The sequence below is a fragment of the Medicago sativa genome, chromosome 5 (assembly GCF_051527215.1).
Source record: "Medicago sativa cultivar Bolivia chromosome 5, Bolivia_mono, whole genome shotgun sequence".
Classification (NCBI taxonomy): Eukaryota; Viridiplantae; Streptophyta; class Magnoliopsida; order Fabales; family Fabaceae; genus Medicago; species Medicago sativa.
In genome coordinates this window covers 31823405-31851369 of record NC_140753.1, presented here as the reverse complement: position 1 = coordinate 31851369, position 27965 = coordinate 31823405, and the positions used below count along the sequence as shown (strand labels likewise).

Here is a 27965-nt window from a genome sequence, read left to right as displayed (position 1 = left end):
TTAAAACTAATCCAGGAATTAATCGGAGGTTACATATCATGTTGGACGTGCTAACTTTTGAAGCATTTCTTCATAGTATGAAGTTGCTGCCTTCTCCACATAGTTTCTTTTGCAATCGCTTGAGTCGCTTAATATTGTGGAACAAATTCCAATTCTCAAATCCATAATTTTTGCAACCTTGTCATTCTTCCCATGCTTTCTCATTTTGGACCAATCTTTGAAAGATTCCATTTGGGTATTGCCACCCTCCCATTCAGCAAGAAACTTCATGCAAAAGACTCCACAACTGTCTTTATCAGTTTGAGTAGGCACCCTTGGTGTTTCCCACTTAAATGTGCTAAACTGGAAAGGCATTGTGATTTTTCTTTTCTTATACAATTCTGTCACAAATGCTTCCACCTCCTTCAGCCATACATCAAACATCTTTTTGTAGACAGTCGGTTCGCCATTCTTCATGTGCAAACTCTCTCCGATCAAGCTGTTCATGAATTGAAATTTTTGGCTCTTGAGATTTACAACGAAGCATACATAATGACTACCCGGATTCCCAATTAGTGATGGCGTCATGATCTATTTCATCAGTAGAATAATTAACATCATATAATTCAAACAATCAATCTGTAGAAATTTTCAAAACTATATTGAATTGAGTCTTACATATTCTAGACTTGTAGGGTCAATAGCATTCCAATCCATGTATTTGAATCTTTTCAGTCTCTCGATGAATCTTTTGCATGCAACTGGTTTCGTTATATCTAGGGCATCAAATCTTTCCATGTCAACCTGTTTATATAAAATGAGTAAAATCAATTCCAAAAAGTCCTAAACAGTATGTAAACTTTTAACATTCATGGAATGTAATGCATACATAATTGATGAATGGTGTAACCAGTCTTGTCATTTTCTCATTTGGTTGATTCCAGTTCAAGCAATTGACCCATGAATTTATCACAAAGTATGACACCTATTCATCTTTTTGAAGTGTCCACAAGTCACTCCCTTGTAGAGTGAAAGCATGAGCCTTGTTATACGAGCAATACAAAATCTCTGTCCTACATTATTATCAAGCATTTAGGATTTGTACTACTAGTATTTGATCTGAGATTATAAGATGTAGTATAGCCAAATAAAACAACCAATTTGGTAAAAAAAAAAATTAACATTACTATCAAAACCATTTTGCTTCTGATTTGTCTTAATCCCACTTACACTAAGCTTCTGATTTGTCTTAATCCCACTTATGTTAACTATGCCATTTTACATTAATGACTCAACATAAGTTATAGTTTATGTATGCAGACCCACCTATGATCCATGTCAGCCAATTTTGGTTCTTCTAGGACGCATTGAATAATTATAGTACAGCCTAAGAAGCTATTCTTAGTAACTAAAGAACATGTAATCATGAAAATACAACCACACTACCTAGTTGGACCAAAAAACAAGAGAAACATGCATTCCGACCTGCCTGCTCAAGGCCACTTTGTATTTTGTAATTGTAACTGGGAATATGAATTTGCTTGTTGGCACTTGAAAATTAATGGTTTCAGCTTTATAAACTAAATTGCATGCTACTACACTTTTCTTAATTAGAATAATTTAATTTCTTCAAAATATTATTAGTAGTACTATTGCAAAGCTTAATAATTCATATAATTTGCCAATGGATATTTAAAACGGTTTTCACTTACTTATCATGTGAAATGCTCCATGCAAATGTTGATATATCCTTCTACATCTTAGTTGCATTTGACTCGTAGACAGCTTCATCGTAAGGGCTTGCAAGGTATTTTGACTTCTTCACAACTCTTCTACGCTCAGGGTATGTGCCACCAGAATAAAGCATATCATGCTTCTTTCTTTTCTTTGTCTACACAGTTTCGACATTATCCAAGTCGATTATTTCATCTGGTAACACCGACTTTAACGAAGTTGCACTGCCAAATAAATTACATAATTGTTAGTTTGCAGAATTTAATTAATATTGTTATTGTGCAGAATTTAATTAATCAATTGTAAAGTAGAATTGTCACATTGGTTGATTCTTACTGTAAAACAAAGTCTATGTCAGATTCCAAAGGCTTCTGCTCCTCTGAGTTCTCCTCCTCCATCACGTTTGCTCGCTTCACATTTCATTGTGTCTTAACCGATTCACTATTGCATTTTTTCTTCACTGACTCTGTCTTCACTGAATCATTATTATTCGACCTGAAACCATTAAAAATCATTTTGGTTTTCAGACATCAAATATCAAAACTATTGGCAAACACTTTCAAAGTTTAAAACACATCATATATATAAAACCATTAGTTAGTTCTTATAGTTTTACACATCACAAATTAAAAACCATTAAAACACATCATATATATTCATTTCTTACCCTGCATTCGAAGCTTCTCCCCCATCAAAAAACTCTGGCCACTTCAAGATTGTTTCCTGTGTAAAGGAAAGACCCATATTGCATGCTTTCCTCACTGAATCATCAAGGCTTGTGGCATCAATCTCATCTTCTTCATCATCATCATTATCATCAATGTTTTTGGCATCGATCTCATCTGCTACATCTTCGTCATTATTCAACCTGAAACCATTAATGCCTTCTTAGATAATATTTCTAATTTTTTTTAATTTATACTCTTCTTAGAATGATATATGTGTCTTCTAAAACTAACATAACTTCTGTTTACTCATAAAATACAATATTAATTTTAACTTTTAAGGATATGATTTATGAAGCGGTGATGCCAACACATATAACAGACACGATGATATCAGTAATAATTTGAGAAAATAAGAATTATACATATGCTTATATGTGTCGATGTTGTGCAGATATCAAACATTAAAGCGTGCACACGTGTGAAATACAAAACATAATATGAAACATCGAATAAGTTTTGATGGGAAGTGTCATTGAATATGATTTACATAAGGGTCTTGCTAACAAGTGCCCTTAGGGTACTTGTTAAGGATTCAAAAAATGGAAACAATTGATAACTTTCATGTAGGAAAAGTTGTAAGTATAAAAGTAACAAAAAAGTAACATTCAGGAACAAAAATACCAACAGAATTGGAACAAACAATTTCAACAAATTATTGTACAAAGTCTTACAATTAGGTGATCATTAAACCATTTTAAGACTTAAAATTAGATGCAGTACCTTTCTTCCCCTCGAGTGCTTGTTTGTGGTATGGATGATTCATTCTAAGTCTGTCCATTATCTACACTAGAACTTCTTTCTTTTCTTTTTCGGGTTAGATCTGTTCCGGAACTCAAACTTCTATTATCTTCAGTTTCAGGTACTTCCATCCCTTTTTCATTACTTGAACTCTTATTCTCCTCAGTTTCAGGTTGCACTTCAATCGGATTGTCCTTGGTTGTGTTTTTTTCTTTTGGAACTGCATCATTTTTCCCAGAAGTTCCAACATTTCCCTCAGCTATTTTCTTTCCAAGGTTTCCGCGGTTGTAGTGTAGATCCGTATACAAGACCTACAATGATTAAGATGCATATCTGCCTACAATTTTTTTAAGTATATGTACTATTAGGATTTTCAAAACCATAAAAACACAATATTATGTTGGAAATCATTAAGATATCCGGTTTAACAATACTAATGATTATATAAAACCATTTAACAATACTACTGGGATAATTACAACTGAGGTAGTAGTGAAAATACTCATATTCATGTTATTTAACATTTGACATACTCCTCCTTGTTATACCCTAATTTTGGACCTAAAAATACTTGTTCAATTCTTCTTTTCTTGCATTTTAAGTCATTTGAACTGTCTCTGATCAATTGCATCTTCCTCTGCATCTTATTTCAATGTTACTTGCAAAATTCATGGAAAAAGGGCATTTTAGTCATTTCCTATGTTAAAATCCTTGAAAAATTGTTTGAGTCTTTTCAACTGGTTTGAATAAGTCCTTATTTCAATTCTATGACAAAAATCCATTTCAAAAATTGCATTTGAAGTCATTTTGAGTCAGTTTAGCCCCTAGGGGCATTTTAGTCTTTTCAAGTGTTAAAGCTCTGTTTAATCTCTTAAAATTGTCTCTGAGTCTTTTAATTTGCTTGTATAGGCTCTTGCTTCAATTCCCTGTTAAAAATCCATTTTAAAATTGCATCTGAGTCTTTTTTAGTCGTTTTGGTCCCCAGGTGCATTTTGGTCATTTCACACGAAATTTCGGCAGAGAGAGGTTACTTTAAAGTACCTCATTTAGGTAATTGGTTCATTTTAGTCCGTTTTGTCGATTTTAATCATTTCACTTTACGTTATTTTCCATTTTTTGCCAATTTTAATTCAATTTTATTTTAATTTCATTTTAGTCCTAAAAATTCTAAAATTGCATTCAAGTCCTTGTCCTAGTTTCAAATTTTAAGTCCTTTTTATTTCGAAATTTCATGTTTTTTTGCAGAGTATTTTTTTTAATTTTCAGGTTGGTCCTTTTAGTCTTAGAATTTGCAGATTGGCCCTTTTGTCCAAGTTATTGTCCAAGTCAGCAAGTCCAAACACGTGGCAGTCATATATTGGTCCAGAGGTCCACATGTCAGCCTATATAAGGCTGTGTCATCAATGCAATGGTACGGAGGCCCATTCACTTTCTGCCAACTCACAAACACATTTCATTTTTCTCTCTCCCCATCAAACAGATCTAAAAGCCAAAATCTGAAGAACACGATGAAAAGCTTCATCATCTTCAAACCCTAACTGAATTTCCAGAAACATAATCCACCACAAAACCATCCAAATCCAATCAATTCACGCCAAATTCAATATCACAGAACCATCACAATCACCAAAACTGGTTCAATTTCACAAGAAAACAAGAAATCACATAAACCCTAATTTCCAGAATTAAGAAGCAGCAATCAATTGCGACGAATTTGAGTGTGGATTCTCAGAGATTCAACTGAATCATCATCATCGAATACCAGCCACTACAATTCAAGCACAGATTGTGCGATCACAGTGACAAAGAGAAGAAGAAAGATCGAAAAGATTCGAACCAGAGAAGAAGAAGAGGAGTTCACCGGTTTGTTTTCCAGTTCACAACGACAAGTTATCAATCAGAAGCATCAGAAAGGATTCACGAAGAATCTCCAGGTAACCTCATCAAATCTTCTCGTCTTTTTGTTATAAATCATCATCGAAGACTTGTGAACGTAAATAAACGGTGAATCGGAGCAAGAACCTGGAAAACATTCGAAAAACTTTGAAACCGAAACCCTAAAAATGAAATTCGCGAAGATTCACCGTTTATTTGCGAAATCTGAGTTCAAATCCATGATCAGGGAAGAAGATAGAGTAGATTAGGGTTTCGTTTCAAGAGATTCGAAAAAGGTTTTGAAAACCTAAAACTGAACAGGTCAACTTCAGATCTGCTCCGATCTATTCTTTATTTGTGAAAACTAATTGTGGATTTGAAAAGAAGAGAGAAATAGCAACTTAAAAATGCAAAGAAAATTCAGATCGGAGCAGAATTGGGGCTCCGACGCGGCGGCGCCACCACTGGCCACCGCGTCGGAAAGAAGAGGCCTCGTCGGAGAAGAGAGAGTCAGTTGCAGACTCTCTCTCTCTAAGTTTCGTTTAGAGAGAGAAGTAGGGATGAAAAATGAACCAAAACCGGTTCAAGGCCTTATATAGGCCAATGAACCGGTTTAACCCATGGTTTAACCCGCCTCCAAACCCTAACCCGTTGGATTCTTGCTGATTGGGCCCAAATTTCATACGTTTGCTTTGCACACCCCTCTCCCTTGTGAGTTTGTAATATATTTTTGCTATTTTCACCCCTGCCTGTCCAAAAATTTTCGTAAAAATCCTAAAAAAATTTCTATGTGTTCTTGATCATTTTCTTGACATTTTTGTGATGTGGTTATGTGTTGAGTCTTGATTAAAAAATAGGTAGTATTTTCTTGTTAATTGTTTACTATGTTTGTTAAATTTGTGAAAGTTCTATGCGCTCTTGTGTCCAAAAATCCTTTAAAAAATTTCTAAGTATTTTCATACACATTTCTTGGTAGTTTTATGGTATTTTTATAATGATTCTAGCCTATTGAAAATTGATAAAAAAATATGTGGAGTTTTCTTGTGATTTTATGTTACTTTTTGTTAATTTCTTGTGAAATTCTTGCATGTTCTTGATCCTAAAATCTTGCTATGGTATATTGACCCTTGGTATGAGAATTTACAATGTGTATGCCTCTGATTTGGTGCTATTCTTTACTGTTTTGGAGTTTGATTTGTTAGTTTCGTGTTTTAGAAGTTATGAGAATATTTCTATGCAAAAATAAAGTGTAAAATGTGCCTAAAAGTGTGTCATAACTCTTGGTTTGAATATGTGCCTATAATTACCACATTGTGGCTGCAATAAAGTCTCTTGAAAAGTGCTATGATGAGAGAATTATAGGTCATGAGCATATTGAAAAGTTATGGTAAACTTTTAGTATATTTTAACACTTTATTCTTGTTGATTTTACCACTTTTGTTTAACACTTTCTTGCCTTATTTCTTTATCCTATTGCATCTTGTGATACTAACTCTTTCATTTCATATTTCATACATTTCATAAGCATTTCAATCTCCATCTCACATTCTTGGTTTTTATCTTCTTACACTTTAAAATTCATGCAAAGCTTAGAATGTAAAGACTTAGGAATTTTGTAATATTTTACTTTATGCCTTTTAATTCCTTGCAAGACCATAGCATGTAAACTAGGGCATGATGTAATAAGGACAATGGACTCTAATGATGTACACCGACACAAGCACCGACACATGCACACACCTCACTTTAGATGTATGGCTAGGATATGCATGTTTAGATGTATGTTTAGGATTGTATGTTTAGATGAATATTTAGGCTTTACACTTAGAAAAAACCAATTTTCCAAAGAATATGAACAACATCACTCAAATATTTTTTCTTAATAAACCTTGGGATCAAAATCCCATTGATTTTCCTTTTATTTTCTTAATCAAACTTTAATGGATTTTAACCATACTTAGACCACATTTTGCAAAGTAACTAATTCCACCTCACCTTTTTCCAATCTTACGCCCTTGAGGCCTCTCTCTCTCATTCTTCAAAATCCCAATTTTCAAACTTAAAATCAACCAACAAAAACAAAAACATATTCTGGAAGAGAACTACGGTGGATTTGATCCCTTAAACGGGTACGTAGGCAAGGAATCAAAATTCCTTCAATTCAAATAAAACAAAATTCAAACACGTTCTTCTCCCTCCAATTCTTCATTTAGAAAACCTTTAGGCTTAATATCACTTTCAAAATAGCATTTAAAAATAAAGCGCGCGCGTAGAAAATAAAGACGGTTCCTATAGGATACTATAGTCGTTATGGGTGCCTAACACCTTCCCGTAGCGAAAACAACTCCCGGACCTCGATTCTCAAGGGTTTTGCTTACTTTTTCCCTTCCCAAGAAAAAATAAGATATCACCGGTAAAAAGGTTCAAACGTAATCAATGTTTGACACCCGAAAACCAAGATAAAACACTCCTATATGATTCTATCAAAATTTGGTTCATGTCTTGTGTGAATTTAAGGCTCTTTATGATTACTTAATTTAACTTATACTAGCGGTGATTAAGTTGATGCTCATTCAATAGTAGGTGATGGACAAAATGTTTTGAATAACTAACAAGTAACAAACAAGGCCAATCTGAAATTATTTCCTTAAGTTGAAGACAAGGGAATATGAAAACTATACGTGGATTGAAACTATATGTGTGCTGGTATAAGATTCTTACTATAGAATCCAACACATGCATGTAATGACAACAGAGAAATTAAAGAAAAAGACCAAGTGCAGTTGAGAGATATAAACTACTCTGGTAGTATATAACATCTTGAAACCATCTTGAAACCATTTAATCTATATTAATGATTTCCACCATAATATTGCATAAATAGTAGTTATATCATTATTTTTCTCTCACCTTAGAGAGTGGACAGGTATCTGCATCAAAACACAATACAAGGGGACCTTCGTCGGTGCTGTACAGTCTGGTTACCTCAGCCGTCAGTCCATGCTCGAGTCCCATAAGGTCATGGACCTTTTGAAGTTCTTGGTTTGCCTTCTTGACATCCCAATCACGAAGTGATGGCCGCTTGTATTTCCCTGTCAGAAATGGGCTTCTCTTCCCTATTTTCTCCATGTAATTAATCTGCACAATAAAAACATACACATACACAATTTAAAAATCCACCACTTAGTTGTTTTAAAAATACAAATATATATATATATATATATATATATATATATATAGAGAGAGAGAGAGAGAGAGAGAGAGAGAGAGAGAGAGAGAGAGAGAGGATGTATCTTATGAGAATGATGAGAATGAATCTCAGCCATTAAGATCAAAATAAATGGTTTAGATTAAAAAAACTTATTTTAGATAACACATGCCTTTCCATATGCTATCCTCATTCCATTCAACTTCTCATATTCTCTCCAGATCGTTCCTCCTATTTTTTCCCCGCCATTTATCCGTGTCGAATTACATCAATCCCTTATCAAACCCATATCTTTTAACTCTCACCAAATTTTCTATATCTCTTGATTTCTGTCTTAAATTAGTGCACCAAAAATCTTCTCCTTAGTTTAAAATTGAGGAATGGAATGAAGCTTTGGAAAATCAGCAAAACATTAAGAAAGAAATGAGCTTTTGAAAATCAATTCTATCTCAAATAGAAAATTGATGTGTTCTGTGCAAAACTCAAAATAATCATTTATTGATTTTCAATTGGATTTAATTTTTATTATTATCGAAACTCACAATAGACAGATGGATGATGTTGGAAACGATTTGGAAACTCTCATGACAAGAGAGGTGAGGATGCGAGATCAGATCCGTTTCACGTTCTTCCTCTTTTGTTGTTTTATTTTTTTTAGTTTTATTTTATTACATATGAAAATATCCCTTTCACGTTTCACATTCTTCTAATTGAAAATTGCTTTAAAATAACAAAACAAACACACTAAAGACATAACTATAAATTGGTAGATGGTAGTCTTTCTATTTAGATGATAGAGATTGATTCTTTTACATACAAGTGATGAAGATGAAAAGATAAATGGGTTAGAGAAAAATAATACAATAAGGGAATGCATATGGTTTGTTTTTTAATCTTGACCATCTAATTTTAATCCAATGATTGATACTTATTCTCACCATTCTCATATAAAATAATCATTCTCATATGATATGTTATATATATATATATATATATATATATATATATATATATATATATATATATATATATATATATAATGATCACCATTAGGAAGTGGAAGTCCGCTAATGGATTTGCAACTTCCGGAGTTTGCAGGTCTTCTTTCATATATCCAAGAACATGTGAGCACCAGTTATAAGATGATACCCCAGCTGGATCTTCTAATATGTGCGCATATTGGAGAGATACAAAGCTACTATTAGTGGGGCACAAAATTTTGTGAATGATAAAACAGATTGCACCCTTCACCCACGCTTTTGGTTTCTCTAGTGTCTTCAATATTCTCTCCAAATCTGTCACCTTCACAAAAGGAGAATAATTTCCATCCAGTCCTAATTATTTCCTCAATCTCTCTATTGATGCATCAGAGCAGAGATCGACGTTAATCTACTTCCCCGCCATTGGAAGCTCATACACCCTATATACATCATCCTCTTTCAATGGAAGTACCTCGGTCTTGCATAATACAATCCACATGTGCTCTTTCTCAAAGTTTCTAACAACCCAATCCACAAAGAAAGTGTGGACTTTTGTCCAGTTGCAGATATGCAACATTCCTCCAAAGCCACTGTCATTCAAAAGCTCAATTATCTCCTCTTTTCTTCTTTTGCCATGTACTGAATGCATAAGGTCATATACCTTAGGTATACTCATCTTGTGCCTCAGTCTTTGCTTCGAATTTTCATCATCCGAACTTCCTTCATCAGAATCTTGTGTTTCAATCTGTTGTTTCTTTTGATGCTTCTTTATGTGCTGCTTCTTTTCTTTACCTTTAGCCTCTCCGGTTTTCCGCTCCTTATTTTTATCACCACCGGATGATGAAGCAATGACATTCCTTTGCTCCTCCTCCAACGGTGTCAGTCTAAAATTGAATGATGACAATGGCTTTAGGTCCTTAGTTTTTTTCACCTGCTGGATCAAAGAAAATCATTAAGTACATCTAATGGTTTTGGAGTACAACTCGCAGAAACCATTTCCACAACAAAATGAGCTTGGAGTCCAACTCACAGAAACCATTTCCACAGCAAAATGGTTTCGGCATAATTTTATACAAAACATACTATAATAAGGACATTTGTGACTGTCATTGAACCAAATCAACACTCTGAAACCATTTCCAACTAATATATACAATTTTCAAACTATTTATTTGAGTTGATTTTCCCCAATTCGAAATTAAACTGTCAATTAGGGTTACACAGATGCAATTACTTTCCAAACTAAACTAAACCATTTCCAACTAACAGAAACACTTTCAAAACTAATTGTAATTACTTGAAAGCACAAGATAAGTTCGAACCTGTTTTGTTTTCATCATTTTGTTGTTTGTTTCGTTTGAATGGTGATGATGATGATGATGAATGACGGTGATGATTGTGATGATGGTTCCGGTACGGTGATGATGATGAAGATGATTGCACGAAGGATCTCAGATACGGTGATGATGATGAATGATGGTGGTGGTGATGATGATGATGATTCCGGTACGGTGATGATGATGATGGTGAATGACGGTGATGATGATGAATGACGGTGGTGATGATGATGATTGCGGTACGGTGAAGATTCGTTTTGTTTTCGCTGTTGGTTCATTTTGTTTCCGGTACGGTTTTGTTTCGTTTTGTTTTGTTTCGTTTTGTTTCGTTTGGTTTCCTTTGGGGGTGTAGGAAACAATTATGTTGGGCTATCGGTTAATGGACTGGGACTTATGCAGGGTGCATAAGGATTCCTTATGCATGATAACCGCACCATGAAATATATATCAGTACTCTTTGTATTGGAGTAACTGCTAATAATCTATTAGGTGGTTTACACAATTTGTTTGGCTTAGCATCATTGATATATCAAAATATCCTTTGTTAATTGTATACCATTTTCTTAATTTTTCTGATTGAAATATTTGATTGTAGAATTGCACTTTCTTTGTATTTCGATCCTTCAGGTTGGTCTTGCTTCAAATTTATTATTAATTACGATCTAGACTCCGAAGGTTTTCTACATTTTCTTAAATGTAGAAAATCCATTAAAAAAAGGCAATATAATCCGATTAAACCGACTAATAATTGTTCGTATTATTTATAAATGAAATAAATAAATAAATTGAATATATGCATATAAATCGAATGTCGTGCCGGTGCTTATATATATCCATTTCCATTTGCTAAAAGGGTTCCAAATCATTTACAAAATGATTGTGTTCATTGGTGCTTGCCAGAACCTACAGATTGAAAAGTGAGACATTTCTCATATGTTAATTTTGATCGAGGAATGATGTTTATGTTTAGTTGATTATTTCTTGACCATTGCTCGCATCAAACCATCTCCACCACTTTTTGAACTAAAATTACGCTACAACATTTTATAAGTGATGTAACTTTATCAGTAGTTTTTTAATCAATAGTAACTTTATCAATAGTATAATTGTAAATTCTTACATATATATTTTCTTATTTATGTTGTCCAATTGTTGCGGGTTTGCCTTTTGAAATCTAACATGTAATTTATTTTATGATTATTTTTTAGTTGATTATTTCTTGACCTTTGATCATATGAAAATGAAAGCATCTCAACCACTTTTTGAATTAAAAGTACGATACAACATTTTAGAGCAAATCCGAATGGCCAAGTGGGTATGGCCAATTGTATGTTTATCTAAAATAAACATTTCATGAAAAATTATTTTCATGATAATAAATAATATATGAATTACTATATAGAACAAGAGCTAGAATAGAATAGGATGTTGTGTTTACACATGAGAAAAAGAAAGAAAGAATATCACACGTAAAGTTTCATTCATTCATTTATAATAAAATGTGTAATTTTCTTATCAAATAAATGTTAATTACTAGCTAGAACTAGAATATAGGAATAGGATGCTATGTTTTATGAGTATAAAACAAAAGATAATTAGATTAGAAGCAAAATCATAATTAGATTATTAAAATGCATGCATGATGAAATGAATTGGTCAACAAAAAAGTAGTTGATAGAAGAGTTAGAGGAAGGTAGAATTGAATGGCAAAAGAAATGAATGAAAATGGATTGTTCACACATAAGAAAAGGAAAGAAAGAATAATAGACGTAAAGAAAATGGGTGAATTAGGGGAATGTGGAATTAAATTGAATTGAATGGGATGGTTGGATAATTGTATATAAATATTGAGAATGGGGTGAGAGCATAGCAATAGCAAAAGCACCTCAGAAAGAAAGAAAACAAAGAGTGTGATTGAAATGGCAGTGATGATGATGACAAAGAAAGCTTCGTTTGTGATTTTCCTAATCTTATTTTTGGTGGTTGCTGCTGCTGCTGCTGATTGGAAGCTTTGTATGATATGGTACAACGAGTGTAGGGCCGACCATCTCAGCGATGCATGTCTCGATTATGATACATTCTGCAATCCACATGCATGAAGTAGTGAAGTCATGAATTCGTAATATTATTATTATTATTATTATATATAGTGTGAGTGATGTGTCTAGTTAATAAATAATTATATGTCCTCTATATCTATCTCTTTTGATATGCTTAGAGGATATAATTTACTTTCTACTTTTTAATTTTTATATTATCAATGGAGTATGGTTTGTATAATTATAATTATTATCAATATAAATAAATATGATTGTATCAAGAAATCTATTCTATTATAGTTATATGTCATTACCATGTACTTTATTAGTTTTTACTAGACTAGATTCGATTCGGTAAAAGTAATCATTCTAATGTATTGAAGCTGGATAACTTTCAAACCAAAAGCTGCTTTGACATGAAATTTTCTCTCACAGTTTTGTATGTTTATTTAACAAGTATTAGAATACACAAGATTAGGCTCACAAAATTTAACTCTATCGTTTAATAATTTGTCAAGAAATTTCTGTTCTTGATTTTTTAAATATTTACAATTAATTCATTCATCATTTTTCTAATCTTCCATTGAACTTATATGAGAAGTAATGAAGATAAGAAAAATGAGTTTTTGATGAGCAACACTGCAGTTTTTATATTATTATAAAATATTAATTAAATTTGGATGTAACTAAATATTTTTGGAATGTGATTAGAAAAAATAATTGTTTTCACATGAGGTATGTTAAGAATAGAGCAAATCCGAATGTCACCAAATAAACATCGTCAGATGACTAAAATGATAAAGGTATGATCGAATGAAACACATAAAAAATCAAGTACCAACAACACTCATAAAAACAATTCCTTCAAAAAAAAAAACCACTCATAAAAACAAATGAGCCAAAAAAATCAAGCACCAACAACACTCATAAAAATAAAAAAGAAAAGTCCTTCACATTCACTTCATAATTACTAAAAATGATACTATTCCTTAATTTCTAAATAGACCAAATTGTAGACAATTAAATTGGTATCAATCTCACTCGCAAATAGAAGGGTTGAATTACTCGCAAAACCTTTTTTTGGCAATATCCTTGTGCAACACATTTTGCTATAATAATTGAGCCTCTATTGAAGGGTGGTTTGGAGCCTCTATAATATTTTATGCATCATGATATATATTTTTTTACAAAGTATAAGGTGCGAAAGGACACATTGCATTAGTCGATACAATTGGTCGCATTGGTCATTACACAATAAGATTATTTTTGAAGGGGTTTGGTGACTGTATTGCAACCATTAATCGATTTAAAATGCTATCTTGGAGATAGTTTATTGTTAGAGAATAGGAAAAAAAATCAGGTTGTTGATCTTTTATGAAATTCTTTGCATATGATAAAACTTGTAATGAGGTTCCTAGTCATTATAGCTTTTGCTTGGGATTAACTCCTTTTACCTTTCTTCTAAATTTTTTTGTATATGATATATTTTTTTTTTTATAAAAATAATAGTAACTGTTCAAAATTATTGTTAGTGACCTACGTGAAACCTTCCTATAATCAAATTTTGACAAGTATGGTACTTCTCGATAATATGCTAATAGTAATCTACAAATGTGTGAATTTACCATCAATAAGTACATCTACAATATCCAATTGGAAACGGAAAAAAAATTATCAAAGAAAAAGTAAAAACTCTTTTTTTTTTTTTTCAAAAAAAAGAAGAGAGAAATATAGGGAGCTAGAGGCATGAATTAAAATGACATGATGCGTTGAAGCATGTGTAGCAACCAAAGCTCTCTAAATATATATATATATATATATATATATATATATATTTTTATAACCTGATGAGATCGAAAGGTTCTCTCCTTTGACAAGAATAATAAAGTCAATTTGGAATAAAAGAACCAAATTGATTTTCGTTAAAAGTATTATTTTCGTAGGTCATGGTATGTTTGTGTTGTTTTCGCTATATCTTGAGTTTTGGATGTCTTATTGAAGTGATCCTTGAGTCGTTGGAAAACTTACAAAATTATCTACATTTTATATGTTTGATTCAAAAGCAAATGATGTCTGATTCATAGCGTAAAATGGGCTGGAATTTTTGGACGAAAGGGGGCAAAATTGTCATTTTCTAAAATAGGGGGTCAAAATCGCAACATTTTAAAACTTAGGGGTCGAAAAGTGCAGTTTAGCCTAGTATTTATGCTAAGATTAGGTTTGGAAAACTCTGAGTTGTTCATTGTTGCTGGGTTTGTAGTTGGGAAGACAAAAATTGTTTACCTTCTCTAATCAATACTCATATTTTTTTGAATATTTAAGTTGTTTCACGAATTGTCAACAAAAATGGCTGTTCAAATAACAATCTCATACAATTAATTGAGAAGTGACATTTACATAACTATTTTCAAAATAATTTTGGGATAACCAATTCTTTTATAAATAAAAATAATTTGTCAAATGAATTTTCCTTAACAAATAGGAGATCAAAATCCCTGATTGGTTAAAACAGGGGGATTCACGTGGGACATATGCTTGGAAACACACGAGTTGCAAAACCTGTCTACCTACGAAGTCATCAAGGTTATGCACTTTCAGTTCATGATCTGAGCATCATGGATTCAGTTTCATCTTCTTCTTCTTCTGCATCCCATAAAACATCATTATTAACATTAGAAGAATGGAACGGTTCATCTCCCACTAAACTCTCCAAAACTTTCACCATCAAAGCTTCTTCTTCCTCTTTCTCCATTCAAAGGTTCTTCTTCTCCCTTTCCCTTTCACATTTCCATTCTTAATTATTCTTTCTCCTTATTCTTTTTTCTTCTTTAACATTTATACAGATCTGGTGCACGCTTTACTCATGTTTGGAGACGATTTCTTCAAGCATTTGTTCCTGAGGTAAGCAAGCTTCAATCATTATTTTTTATTATTAGAGAAAATGGGATATGTACTCCCAGTGTAAACTAGTTTTACACTGACGTCCAATTAGAATTGGGTAGTTATTTTCAAAAAGTGGTTATAATTTATGCTTAAATGGCAATATGATATGTATTTATTGGATGATACACTGTCGGTGTAAACTAGTTTTTTCACACTGACATCCAATTAGAATTGGGTAGTTATTTTCAAAAAGTGGTTATAATCTATGCTTAAATGGCAATATGATATGTATTTATTGGATGATGCACTGTCGGTGTAAACTAGTTTTTTTACACCGACCGACATTCAATTAGAATTGGGTAGTTATTTTCAGAATGTGGTTATAATCTATGCTTACATGGCAAGAGGACAGGTATGTATTGGACGACAGTGTAAAACCACTTTACACTGTCAGTGGCACTGACAGTGCGTGCCCATAATAATAATGAAAAATAGTCTTACACCATCGTCCAATTAGAAACCATCAATCTGCATGTCATACATACAACTAATTTCGAAATATCTTTTGATTTGGCAGAATACAAGATGTTTATTAAATGTAAGTGTAAAACTATTTTACACTGACAATGCATCTTCCATTGTCTCCGATAAAATTATTAAAAGTGTGTATGAAACTGCAAAATACCATGTCATTTTTCTTTTCCTTTATCATTGTTAAAAGGGTTTCTCTTTTTTCTTGTTGTTATTGATAATATTCAGGGGTTTCCAAGCAGTGTTACTCCAGATTATGTTCCATTTCAAATTTGGGATCTACTGCAGGTAATTATTAAATTAAGAATCATGCCAAATAAGTTATTATTAAGTCACCAAAACTAAAGTAAATCAGCATTTCCATCATTGAAATTGGAAACGTCGAGCAATTTAGTTCCTAAAATTAATAATGTAACACATTAGTCTCTTAAATTAAAGAACTTTGTCTATCAAAACTAAAAACTAATGAAAGACCTACATATCAACTTGAATAGTCCATTGCGACATCAAGACAAGGATAAAACCTTTAAAAATGTGGCGCTAAGTTTGAAAAAATGACTAAATTGGCTGATGTTTTTCAGTTTAAGGGACTAAATTGCTATTTCGCAGATTTGTGGAGCTAATTTGACAGACACTTTCAATTTCAATTACTAAAATGCTGATTTACTCTCAAAACTATGTCTGGTATTGTTAAGTTAATCATAGATTGATTGTTGCAGGGCCTGTCGACGTATATTAGGACCATGCTTTCTACCCAGGTAAGACATTGTTTTACTGTTTTTTTTTTTTGTTCTACCCATCACTGTACGTTTAGTAATACAAAGCATAGAATAGTGCATGAGTTGTCAATAAAAGAAAATCCCTTTCAGGCTCTCTTGAGTGCTATTGGAGTTGGTGAGAAATCAGCTACAGTCATTGGTGCCACTTTTCAGGTATCAACTAGTTTTATTTTGTATTTACTTGAGTAATATGTAGCACCGAGACTTCAAATTGAAGTTGTGTCCTGTGTCCAACACTTGTCAGTGTGAAGACACTGACACATATGGTTACATTCAATTACTTCCATTTTTCAAAGTATTATCAATGCTGACTTGTCAATGTGAGTGTCATGTCCGGTATCCGTGTCAGTGCTGCATATATTGTCTTTTCATACATTGACGTTGAATGTTGAAACTATTTCCAGTGGTTTTTGAGAGATCTAACTGGCATGCTTGGGGGAATCTTATTCACATTCTACCAGGTCTGTGTCCCCAATGAAACTATAGTTCTTATTAATTTTTAAATAAATATGCAGCGATGACTCTTTTATGCTGATTTAATCTCCACTCAAATGATTCTGAAATCATGTTATTTTAACTGTATTTCTATTCATTTCATATGCTGCAGGGATCAAATCTTGACAGCAATGCAAAAATGTGGCGTTTGGTTGCAGATCTCATGAATGATCTTGGTAGATTATTTCACACTTCATCTTTTTATAGAAGTTTGTGTAACCATTTTCTTTATGAAAATTTTCTCTGATGTATAGACATAGGCCAATAACAATGTAACTAATTGAGTGTTAATTCGTAGTATGTGTCAAATTTTGAGCATAACACGTGCATCATCCTCCAGTTAAAACAAAATAATACAACAGTGTTTGTTACATTCACACCTAATACTTTATATGTAACGCCATCAATCTAGGTAGTCAATCCCAAATAGCGGCACGGCCAACCCTAAAAGTAGGACAGCGGGATGCGAGATTGTATAAGAACAAAGTAGGATAGATTGTATAAGAATAAAGGAGAGATTGTATAAAAAACAGAGGAAAACAAAAAAAGATATGATAAAACAATTACAAGTTAGAGACTCAGTGTAACAGGAAAAGGATAAATGTGTGTTTCGAGAAAACATTTTGATCATGGATTCTTTTCTATTGAAGATTTAATGTGAACTGATCTTTTTGGGATAGAGTAATGTTTTGCATTTGCAGAAACAGAACACGACCCTAGTTATGAATTAGCAGTGTCTTACAAAGCTATGGACTCTTGTTGAATATGATTTGTCTGTTCTTAACGGACATGTATGCTGACAGATTTGCATTGATTTAAAACTTTGATTTTGCATTATTTTATGTAGAGCTCTTGAAATTTTCATCTTGGTATATTATTATTGATCTTCCAAATTGCAGTCTTTTTATCTCATACTGATCTTTTAAGGTTTATAAACTGATTGCAGGTATGTTAATGGACCTCATTTCACCATTGTTTCCATCAGCATTTGTTTTTATTGTTTGCTTAGGAAGCATATCAAGATCTTTCAGTAAGTTCCAACATTTCTATAAGTTCAAAAATAAATTAGTAGCATAATTTATTAGTAATTTGCTTTAATTTTTTACCCTTCTGTAGTCATGTTGTTAGATAAGTTGATGTTAGATTATAGGATCAAACATTCCCTATCAAATTTAGCTGTTAAACATAAAAATATGTTTGGAATTATCCAAGATTAGAGCACTCTTTTTCTTTGGTTCCTGATTGATATCATCTGTCCATCCTTTTTATTTATTTATATTTTGTCTCTCTAAACATGATTTGGACCTAGCTGGCGTTGCAAGTGGAGCCACTAGAGCAGCTTTGACTCAACATTTTGCTCTTCAGGATAATGCTGCCGATATATCTGCTAAGGTATAAATCAAACTTTAGCCCTGTTGCGCTTATCATAAGTGCTTTTGTATAAGCTGTTAGCAAAGGATAAAATAAAGTCACACCATTTTCATAGAGGCTATCTTTAAGAACTTATGGAAATAAGATGAAAACAGTTTATGGACATATCATAACCTGTTTCCGTAAGCTTTCCCAAACAGTATCACAAGTGTTTATATTAGTAGACAGGTTCAAATGAGCCAATCCAAACAAGCCCTTATTTTAATTGTTTATTATTAGCGGAAATGAAGTATTTTATTTAGTAGGGCATGATATATAGATATATTTTGACTTGTTAACATATATCTATAGGAAGGAAGTCAAGAAACTGTGGCGACAATGATTGGCATGGCACTGGGAATGCTTGTTGCTCGCATTACCATTGGGCACCCACTAGCAATTTGGTTTTCTTTTTTGTCTCTGACCCTGTTTCATATGTATGGTATGTTTTCAAGTTGTAATTTGTTTTATGCATTCCTTTGCATTTTAGAATTGTGAAGAAAACTAAAAGAAAAATGAATAAATGACTCCTTGGGCCTATGTACCTCATCAAGTAGTAAAAAGAGGATATATATTGATGGTGTTGGCATGTTCATAGTGATCTAATTTATGACTTAAATCTTCAATTATTTCGAGGTTCATGTATGATATATCAACTTATAACTTTGTTATGTCACTTGTTTTTAAAAAATTTTATATTTTTATTGGTAATGTATCTTAAACAATGTGAATCTCGATTTGATTACCTTGCAAGCTTAAACTCAATGACTAGATTTTACTAAATCATGTTCTTGACAATATCATATTCTCGACAATTGAAAACAATGTCTACTCTCATTAAATTAATCCCGTTTACTTTATGAAGTTAGAGATCTCGTAATTTATATGGATGTCTTGTTCTATACTGAACATACCCACGCTATCCATAATACACACGCTGATTCTAAAAACCAGCATCATATATGAAAACTTGATAATGTGAATGTTGTCTTTGTTCCAATGTAGCAAACTACCGAGCTGTTCGATGCTTGTCATTGAACTCTTTAAACCCTGAAAGGAGCTCTATTCTTTTGCAGCGTTTCATGGAATCCAGACAAGGTATTCTCTGTTTCCAATTTTCATTACCATTTTATATTCGCAATTTATCTTGGATGTTAGACTTGAACCACTTATGTTTCTGTTTATGATCTTGGCACATAAAATCAGCTGCATCTTAGAACAATTTTGTCACATCAAAATCATTATATTCATAGGATGTCTATTTTTGGTGTCAAGTTTAACCCCTCCCAAAACCGTCTCTATATAACAAGGTTGGCTTGATAGAGTTAGGACCTATAAAGCACTGAGACAGTCACAAACACCAGACACAACTGACATGTGAGCGGCCATAATAGTTTTGAGAAAATGGAATAATTGAATGTAACCGCATGTGTCAGTATTGTGTCTGCACACCAACATGTGTTCAAAACCGGACATCCGTTCAATGTGAAGTGTTGGTGCTACATTGGTTAGGACCTCGTCAAAGAGAATTTGATTTTCCAATATTGAAGCTAGCTTATTATGTTCTCATTGTCTCTATATATTATATATTAATGCCTGCTTCTAAACTTTTTGCCAGTTCTCTCCCCTAAACAGGTCTCTCCACTGGAGCATGTTTTACCGATACAACTAACCTCGTGGAGTTCAAAGAAGGCTAATTCCTTGGATTCAAAAGTACGTCTAGGCGCAAGGATTTCTTCATTTGATGAAATGGAAATGTAAGTTGCTAAAATTTGGTCTGTGTCCCCGTCTTAGAAAACAAATTTGGTCTGTGCGCATCAGTTATGATTTTGAGCTAGCCCGAAATACAAATTGTGCTGTTTTTTGTGTCATCGTTATTTGCAAACAAGGCCCCAAATGCAATCTTTCCAAATTTAATTAACATTACTTAGCACTTGCTCTTTTTTTATCAGCACTATTGGCTCAAAGCATTAGTTGTCCATTATTATGGCTTCATTATAGTGTGTTAATATCTTTGAAATGTCATTCATAAACCTGACTTAGAAAATTCTGTGTGACACCAACAGCAAGGAGCATTTGCTTTCTGTAGCATCTTACTACACAAAAGGTTGATTTCTCAAATTATTTTAACTATGTGTTTTCCACTTTCCATTTTAAGTCTTAAAACCTTATTTCGTTATTTTGTTTCTTTATCTAGCCAAGTACATACTAGTGGAAAAGAGAGGAATCATCGACGTTATTGTTCATAAAGATTCAAGTAGTGCCGATGTCCTAAAGTCATTTATCCACGCTCTTGTCCTTGCAAATAATGTTTATAAAGGCAAATCTCTGCATTCAGACAGCCAAATGTGGATGGAAAACCAATATGAAGTATTTATTCAGAAGGTACATATATGATCTTCTAGTTAAATTCTATTTAGCTTCTAACTCCTGAGTGATTTTCAAATAAAACTAGTTTATGGTTCTTAATGATAAATTCTTTTGATATTCAAAGATACCTATGAAAAAGTTAAATAGGAGAGTTCATGAGAAAACTGTGATGCTAAAAAACTCAGTTATTGTAAGATTGTTTTGATATTGTTCATTTGATAAATTTTGTTTGAACAGTTTACCCAAACTGACTCTATGTTTGGTACATACAGCTCAAGTCATTAGGGTGGAAAACAGAACGTCTTCTATCTTCACCTATCATATGGAGGGCAAATTGGATACACGAACCGTCGGAAGAAAAAATCGACTAGGTTCATCTCCAGGTCTGATACATTAACGATGGATTGAGTTAAATGGTTGTAAAGATTATAACACTTCTTATAAAGGGAAGTCCTAAGCAAATGAGGAAAAGATGTCGAAAATAAGAAATGTAAACTTTTTATGTGAAGACTTTTATTGAAATAGATATAGTAGATTCTTTCCAGAAAAAAGGACATAAGATGTAATAGAAGATGTAACATTTTTGCCCATTGGGAATGAGATGACTTTTAACATTGACCGTTGTATAAGTGGTCCATGGTGTTTTATGTTTTGAGAACCATTGGATCGATCAAACTCACGATTTTACTATGATATACACTTAACTTGATTATACACATACTTTCCTTTAGTCTCTTCCCTTCTCATCCCCCTGTTTCTTTCTTCTTTGCTCAAGACATCCACCATAGGAGAGCCTTGCTAACTACCATTAGCCACACTGCTGCTGCTGCAATTAAACATGAACAACGCACATGAACGGAACAACAGGTACACCCCAGCGCCATATTTTACAGTTATTAGTGTCTGCCCATGTTATTGGCATTGCATAGATTGACACAACAAACACGAGCCTCCTCTCCTCTTAGTCCTATCATAGCTAAGGTACATAATACAAATCATTTGAAGATGGGTAAAATTTCGACAGACAGTCCTTTCATTTTCGTTACCGTGAAAGAAAAGTATGAGTCCAAGCATTTAGAGAGGTGCTGGTTTTGATCTCTAGTCCCCATGTATGAAAAGTTGAAAATAATTTGACATGTCACTAATAAAATGGACAGGTTTAATAGCGGTCCATGTTAAAAGTCACCAAATGAGAATGTGGAAAAAATGGATGAAACTAGCAAATACTTAGCTAAGCTGTATATCCAAATCCTCCTATATAAATCTTGAATCAATATTTGAACCACAAAATATTAAAACGACCATAAAGTTTACTTTCTTCATATAGTTTGTTTCAACACCTTTCAAGTTGAATGAATGGTTTCCTTTATGTTGCATGATCATTTTCGGTGCCCAGATGATGCCATGAGCACTGCGACAGCTGCAATGAACATAAGCAACATGCTCCCAAGCAATGTATATGTTCTCCTTGATGATTTTCTATACTCGCCGAACAAAACAACGCCCCAGAAAGTGCTCACAAGTGGAAGTGCCTGCACAAACAACACTCCTTCAAATAGCGAAATATACGTACATTTTTGCGTATATTGAAGTCCAAATGGAGTATCTGAATAAAAATATTTATGTAGAAATTCCCCTCACTGAAAGAAAAGTTATGTGTTGACATGAAAAAAGAGAGTAAAAGCTCACTTGAACAGCATCTGCTGCTGCATATCCAGCAGCTTGTCCACCCATAAATTGAAGGCCATTCCCAAATCCACAAAGTAGACCAGCCAACAATGCCCAACCTCTACCATTCCAATCTCCCAAATAAGCCTTCAATGATGATTTTGGTAAGTTCAAGACAGGGTGATAAAGGAAGGTGATGTTTAGAATGATGGCAACAACAAAACAAGAGACTGAAAAATAAAAGAAGGCAGTATAAACACTTAAATGGGGAACCCCTTTATCTAAAGTGTTCCACTGGTCATTTGTTGCTAAATTGAATGCTGGTGAGAATAGAGAGAAACAAACTCCTGCAAAGAAAGTTATAGCTAAGCCAATGAAAGTGCTCTTTCCAAACACCTGCAAATGGTTTAACACAAAGGTGTTATCATAACATCATCTGTCATTGTCTAAATCATAGTTTTAAGTTTTAAATTGTGGTCTGCAACTGCGGATGTATTATGCAATCAAATCGCAACTTCAATTCAGCCGTGTTTGTCTTTATTTTTCTACAAAATGTCAAGAATCGCAGAGTAATTACATGATTGTAGTTTTAAACTTCGGTATCATTGTTCGACAACAAAGTGAAATCGTTCGTGAAAATTTCAATGAGGAATATCGACTTGCCTTAATGGATCTTTTTTTCTCAAGTTCTATAAGAAACACTGCAGTTCCTGCTTTGGCTTTGTTTGCACTTCCATTCTCTAAATCCTTTGAATCATCTGTTTATATTAATAAAGGGCATGAATAGGATAAGATAATCTAACAAAATAGAAAACCAAATATTGTTACCTTTACTTTCTTCATTCAAAGTAGATAAATTAGTCCCCCTGGAAAAATAACAGATTTTGGTGTGATTGAAAAATAAGACATTATAGTCATAATCCAAGACAAAATCAGAAATGATTAAGCAACTATAATAATCAATCCAATTAACCAAAAGTAATTTAGAACAAAATCATGAAGCATTTTCTTATATTTAACTTATATACATTGTCAATGTAATATTTTTGACTGTAAGCATAGCTACTACTAATATGATTGGTTGTGATGTAACGACAATGTAAAACATACTGAACTACATCTTTATGATGACTTGAAAAATCCTTGAGCTTAGCCTTGTTATCAGCAGTATTAGATGAATGAACAGCAGAGCCTAAACAAACTGCAACCAAAAAGCAACCAACTCCTGGAAAAAGAATCTCAGCTTTATTGATTTTGTCATCCAAAAAATAATTCAATGTTGTGCCTGTGACAAATTGAACAAGGTTAATTCAGCAGAATTCAATACTGGATCAAGCTGAAGTGTATATATAAAGAAATTGTTGCATAGCTTGTTTAGTAATTCAACAATTACCTATAACAACAGTTATACTTGATGTGATAACTTCAACAACTGATAAACCAACAAAAGCCCAAGCATACTGAGTGGACAAATTTCCAATGCTAAGGACAACCCCACCAGCCATTGCAAATAGAACAGAAGGCAAGTTATCCTGCATCAAAAATCACACATTCATGCACAATGAAGTTTGAAACTGCATAAACAACATGCTACTCAATTATTCAATTTAGTCACATCATTCAATTATTTTCTCTTTTAATTTTTTCAATTTATGTGTGTATGTTAATCATTTTTATTTGTGATTGTCAGGGCCGTCTTAACAAATTTATTGGCCCTGTTTTAGTTTTTAAGGACTGACAAAAAATTTAAATTTTAGGCCCCAAAATACTTAAAAAGGCACTATAAAAAAAATTATTAATAAAAAACAATCAAATTCCCTGTTTTAGTTTTTAAGGACCGACAAAAAATTCAAATTTTGGACCCACAACCACACACTCTGTAATCAAGGAGCACGCCAATGAAGCAGAGCAATTTATCTGATATATTTTTGCATCAACTCTATATAAATGTTAATTACGTGCTATACATATTAAAAAAAATATGCTTTGGGCCCCATATAGATAGAAGAAGGGAAGACAAATTATTTTATGAACATAGTTCCTAAAAAATGATTGGAGAGTGAGTTGTTTTTTGTAAATGTACATCAAGCTTTTGAAAATTTATAATTTTGTAAATGTACATTAATTTTGTTAATTGTGAAACTTTTTCTTTTCCTAGATTTTTTCTTCTGTTTTTTAATTATTTTAAAAAAATAAATCTAGTTTAACCAAGAATGCAACAGATTTTTTTGTTACATTTTTTACTTAAGAATCCCCCATACTCCACTCTCAGTTTTTTGCTACATTTTTTTTTCTGCCCCGTCTTATTGTTTGCCTTATTAAAAGCATGAGAGATTGCGTAATTGTTTGTCAACTTGATCGTCAACTTGAATTGTAGAGTGTGTTCAGACTGAGCAGTGCGGATCTGCTTCTCCTCCTACAAGTTGAATGTTTTTCATCTAATTTTCATTTTTTTATTGGGCTTATTTCGTCAAATTTCTTAAAAAAAAAGTTACATACTTCGATTTTCAATGTATTGAACAAACAAATTTTGATTAGAACTTATCATTTAAAATTTTAAAAAGTATTACGAAGACACTCATTAACATTTTCTTATTTATTCCCTAAAAATAAACATTTTCTTAATTGTTATAAACTACTTCCGTCCAAATGTATTTGTATGAACCTTAAAACTTACAAGAGAAATATTAAAAATATTAATGACTGGATCAAAATATAGTTTATAACAAAAAATTGTGACATAATTTAATCGATATGGTGGTTCTCACTTAGTGAAATTGACTAGAGGAAAAGTTGAAAACATCAAAATGTTACATTTCAGTCAATCCTCTTTTTATCGTTTAAAATATTTTAATACAACTAGGTTCTTATTTTCAAATGTTGAAAAATGCGAAAGAAATGGGTTGAGGCAAAACATGACCCACAAAGAAGAAAGTGGAAAAACCTGTTCTGGATTCTCTTTGCCAGCTTATTTTTTCTCTGTGTTTTTAATTTGCATTCAAACTCTTATTTGGTTTTTAGGAAGGGAGTTTTGAGGTTCCACATATATACGATAGAGGTTGTCACTGTTGAGTGTTCCGCATATATACTGTACCTTGTATTTATCGTTTTTCCGTCCAAGTTTGTGCTTTCTTTACACAATTTTTTGGCTTAATAAATTTGGCTGATTTAAAAAAACACAAACTCTTATTTGGTTATAATTTGAGCCAAAAAATAGTTGGATGAAGGACTCTCACTCTGAACAAAGAGTTCTTCCTCTCTTTGCTATTATAAGCTGATTTTGCATGTGAAAAGCTACTTGAAACTAAAAGAACTTCAACTAAAAAATCTTCAACATCAATACACACCTATTATTTATGTTTGTATATATACTAGTTCTCCCATGACTAAAAATATCATCAAGTGCATGATATGCTACCTCTTTCCATTTAGAATTAACATAGAAAAGATAATACTAATACCTACCTGAGAAAGTTGAGACAAGAAGTTAGGATGATCAGTGCCAATTTGACCAAAGGTGAAAGCAATGATAACAGCAGCCAAGAGATTAGTGATGGTGTAGTCAAGATAGGTGTGCTGAGGAAGACGACCTCTCCTTTCCAATAAAGTCATCACAGCTGGCCATGTCCCCAAGAACAACAAGGAAACCAGCATGCATACTATGGCACCTCCCTTGCTCTCCACCATATACATTTTTCAACTAACCAAGAAATTTCATATGACTTGTGTTGTGACAAGAATTTAACACAATGAAGATATATGTATCAATAACATTTCATGACTTTACACATTCGAGATGTTGATGATTGTTCGATCTAGATCGGAAGGACAATGTTTAAACTTGTTATTTTAAATCTTAATGCAAAACAATTGAAATCTTCGTTTTTGGACCGTCCAATCTAAATCGGACAACAGAGAGTATTCTGACTATGTGAAGGTGGAAAGTTTCTCAGACTAAGGGAATTCAATTTCAACCATGTACTAAAGCAAAATAAATTTTTCTATTTAAAGTTAATTATGTGTGAGGGACCAAAGTATGACTACGTCAATAGATAGATAGAATCAAACATAAGTCGCATAAGATTGTGTTAGTTTTATAATAAGTAACCAACCATTGCTACTTGTCTATTACCTGAAGAAAATAGATGTTACCTAGTTAATGTTTTTACATGATATTCACCATTTGACAGATTAACTTAATGTAGTATTGCTAAGAAAAGAGAACGACTTAATGTAATACTATTTCGGTCTTTTGACTGTAAAGGAAAAAAACAAAGATAGGTGGTCAATAAACTTTTAATTAATTATATTATTTATTTATAAAATAACTTGGAATTAATTTTTCTTGTCAACCAAGTTATTGAAGTAAAATATCTACTAGCTTTGTCATTTGACTAATTTTTACCAGAGAACTTGGCTAGTCATATTTAATGAGATCTCCTCACCGAACTATATATTTTTTTCATCCACAAAACTCGAAATCGGGATCTTACTTAACGAATCTGAGTCTAGTTTTCATCGGATTTAATCGTTTCTTTTATTACCGTGAAACACTTTTTTTATGGAATCTAGTTTATGTACTGCAATTACTATTTTTTTACGTTAAAATTTCCCTTAGTCCAATACTCTAATGGACCGGATCACTGCATAGCAAGCTACAATGATGTATTAGCGGCACACGTTAGTGACACTAGGGATCTCATCAGTGCCACATGATGGCGACCAAACGCTTATCTGCAAACCGCGTCAGATACAACTCAACAAAACCAACGAATTTCACCTTGAAACCCTAGAATCTGTCCTATATATAAGGTCAAATGATAAAGTTTAAAGGTACATTATTTTGCATTTTGAACTCCCTTTTCTTTTTCTTGCACCACTAACCCAAGAAGCTCAATAACTCAAAAGTTTGAAACCCCTAGATCAGAGTCCTGGATCTACCATTGCTTTTGATCATAACCTAATTTAAAGGTTGAAATATTTGCAAGTACACCACTCTTCTGAACAGCCGTCGTCGTTCTCTGTCCTGATTCGACAACTCCGGTTGTTGATCTAAAGGTTGCAAGTAGATTCTTCAAGTTGGACCTAAGAGATGATTAGAAATGCTTTCCGCAATTGATTGTTGTTTTAACAAAATAAATAAATACATCCGCGCCTTAAAAAATTGGTGTGTTGTAGTAATTATCCATGCCACTTTTTGTTTTCATATAA

General features: G+C 32.8%; 3 protein-coding genes and 1 pseudogene across 5 annotated transcripts; 1 reads left to right on the top strand and 3 right to left on the bottom strand.

Annotated features, from left to right (window-relative positions):
- Positions 1-22: 22 nt before the first annotated feature.
- On the bottom strand, positions 23-783 carry LOC146921793 (uncharacterized). Its single transcript, XM_085715083.1, has 2 exons — positions 658-783; positions 23-570 (listed from the first exon to the last, which is right to left on the bottom strand). Exons 1-2 carry the CDS (start codon positions 775-777, stop codon positions 37-39), a joined length of 654 nt encoding a protein of 217 aa, XP_085571209.1. The 5' UTR covers positions 778-783; the 3' UTR covers positions 23-36.
- Positions 784-1732: 949 nt separating this feature from the next.
- Positions 1733-10582, bottom strand: LOC146921792 (uncharacterized; annotated as a pseudogene). Its single transcript, XR_015011133.1, has 8 exons — positions 10565-10582; positions 9310-10173; positions 7965-8192; positions 3440-3516; positions 2963-2997; positions 2381-2600; positions 2148-2208; positions 1733-1870 (listed from the first exon to the last, which is right to left on the bottom strand). The product of XR_015011133.1 is annotated as an uncharacterized LOC146921792 (transcript).
- A 4622-nt stretch (positions 10583-15204) lies between these two features.
- Positions 15205-21798, top strand: RUS3 (root UVB sensitive protein (Protein of unknown function, DUF647)). 2 transcript variants are annotated; one of them, XM_085715079.1, is made up of 15 exons: positions 15205-15376; positions 15462-15519; positions 16261-16320; positions 16752-16790; positions 16902-16964; positions 17216-17272; positions 17419-17482; positions 18253-18336; positions 18616-18698; positions 19029-19158; positions 19722-19814; positions 20335-20473; positions 20783-20823; positions 20914-21101; positions 21359-21798. In XM_085715079.1, exons 1-15 carry the CDS (start codon positions 15234-15236, stop codon positions 21455-21457), a joined length of 1341 nt encoding a protein of 446 aa, XP_085571205.1. In that variant the 5' UTR covers positions 15205-15233; the 3' UTR covers positions 21458-21798. The 2 variants fall into 2 exon arrangements, with proteins under 2 accessions (XP_085571205.1, XP_085571206.1); XM_085715080.1 differs by having other exon boundaries at positions 16738-16790.
- Positions 21799-22198: 400 nt separating this feature from the next.
- LOC146921790 (ureide permease 1-like) lies at positions 22199-26824 on the bottom strand. Its single transcript, XM_085715081.1, has 7 exons — positions 26220-26824; positions 24148-24286; positions 23865-24039; positions 23583-23620; positions 23418-23512; positions 22776-23150; positions 22199-22618 (listed from the first exon to the last, which is right to left on the bottom strand). The coding sequence occupies exons 1-7, from the start codon at positions 26445-26447 to the stop codon at positions 22466-22468; spliced, it is 1203 nt and encodes a 400-aa protein (XP_085571207.1). The 5' UTR covers positions 26448-26824; the 3' UTR covers positions 22199-22465.
- Positions 26825-27965: the final 1141 nt, after the last annotated feature.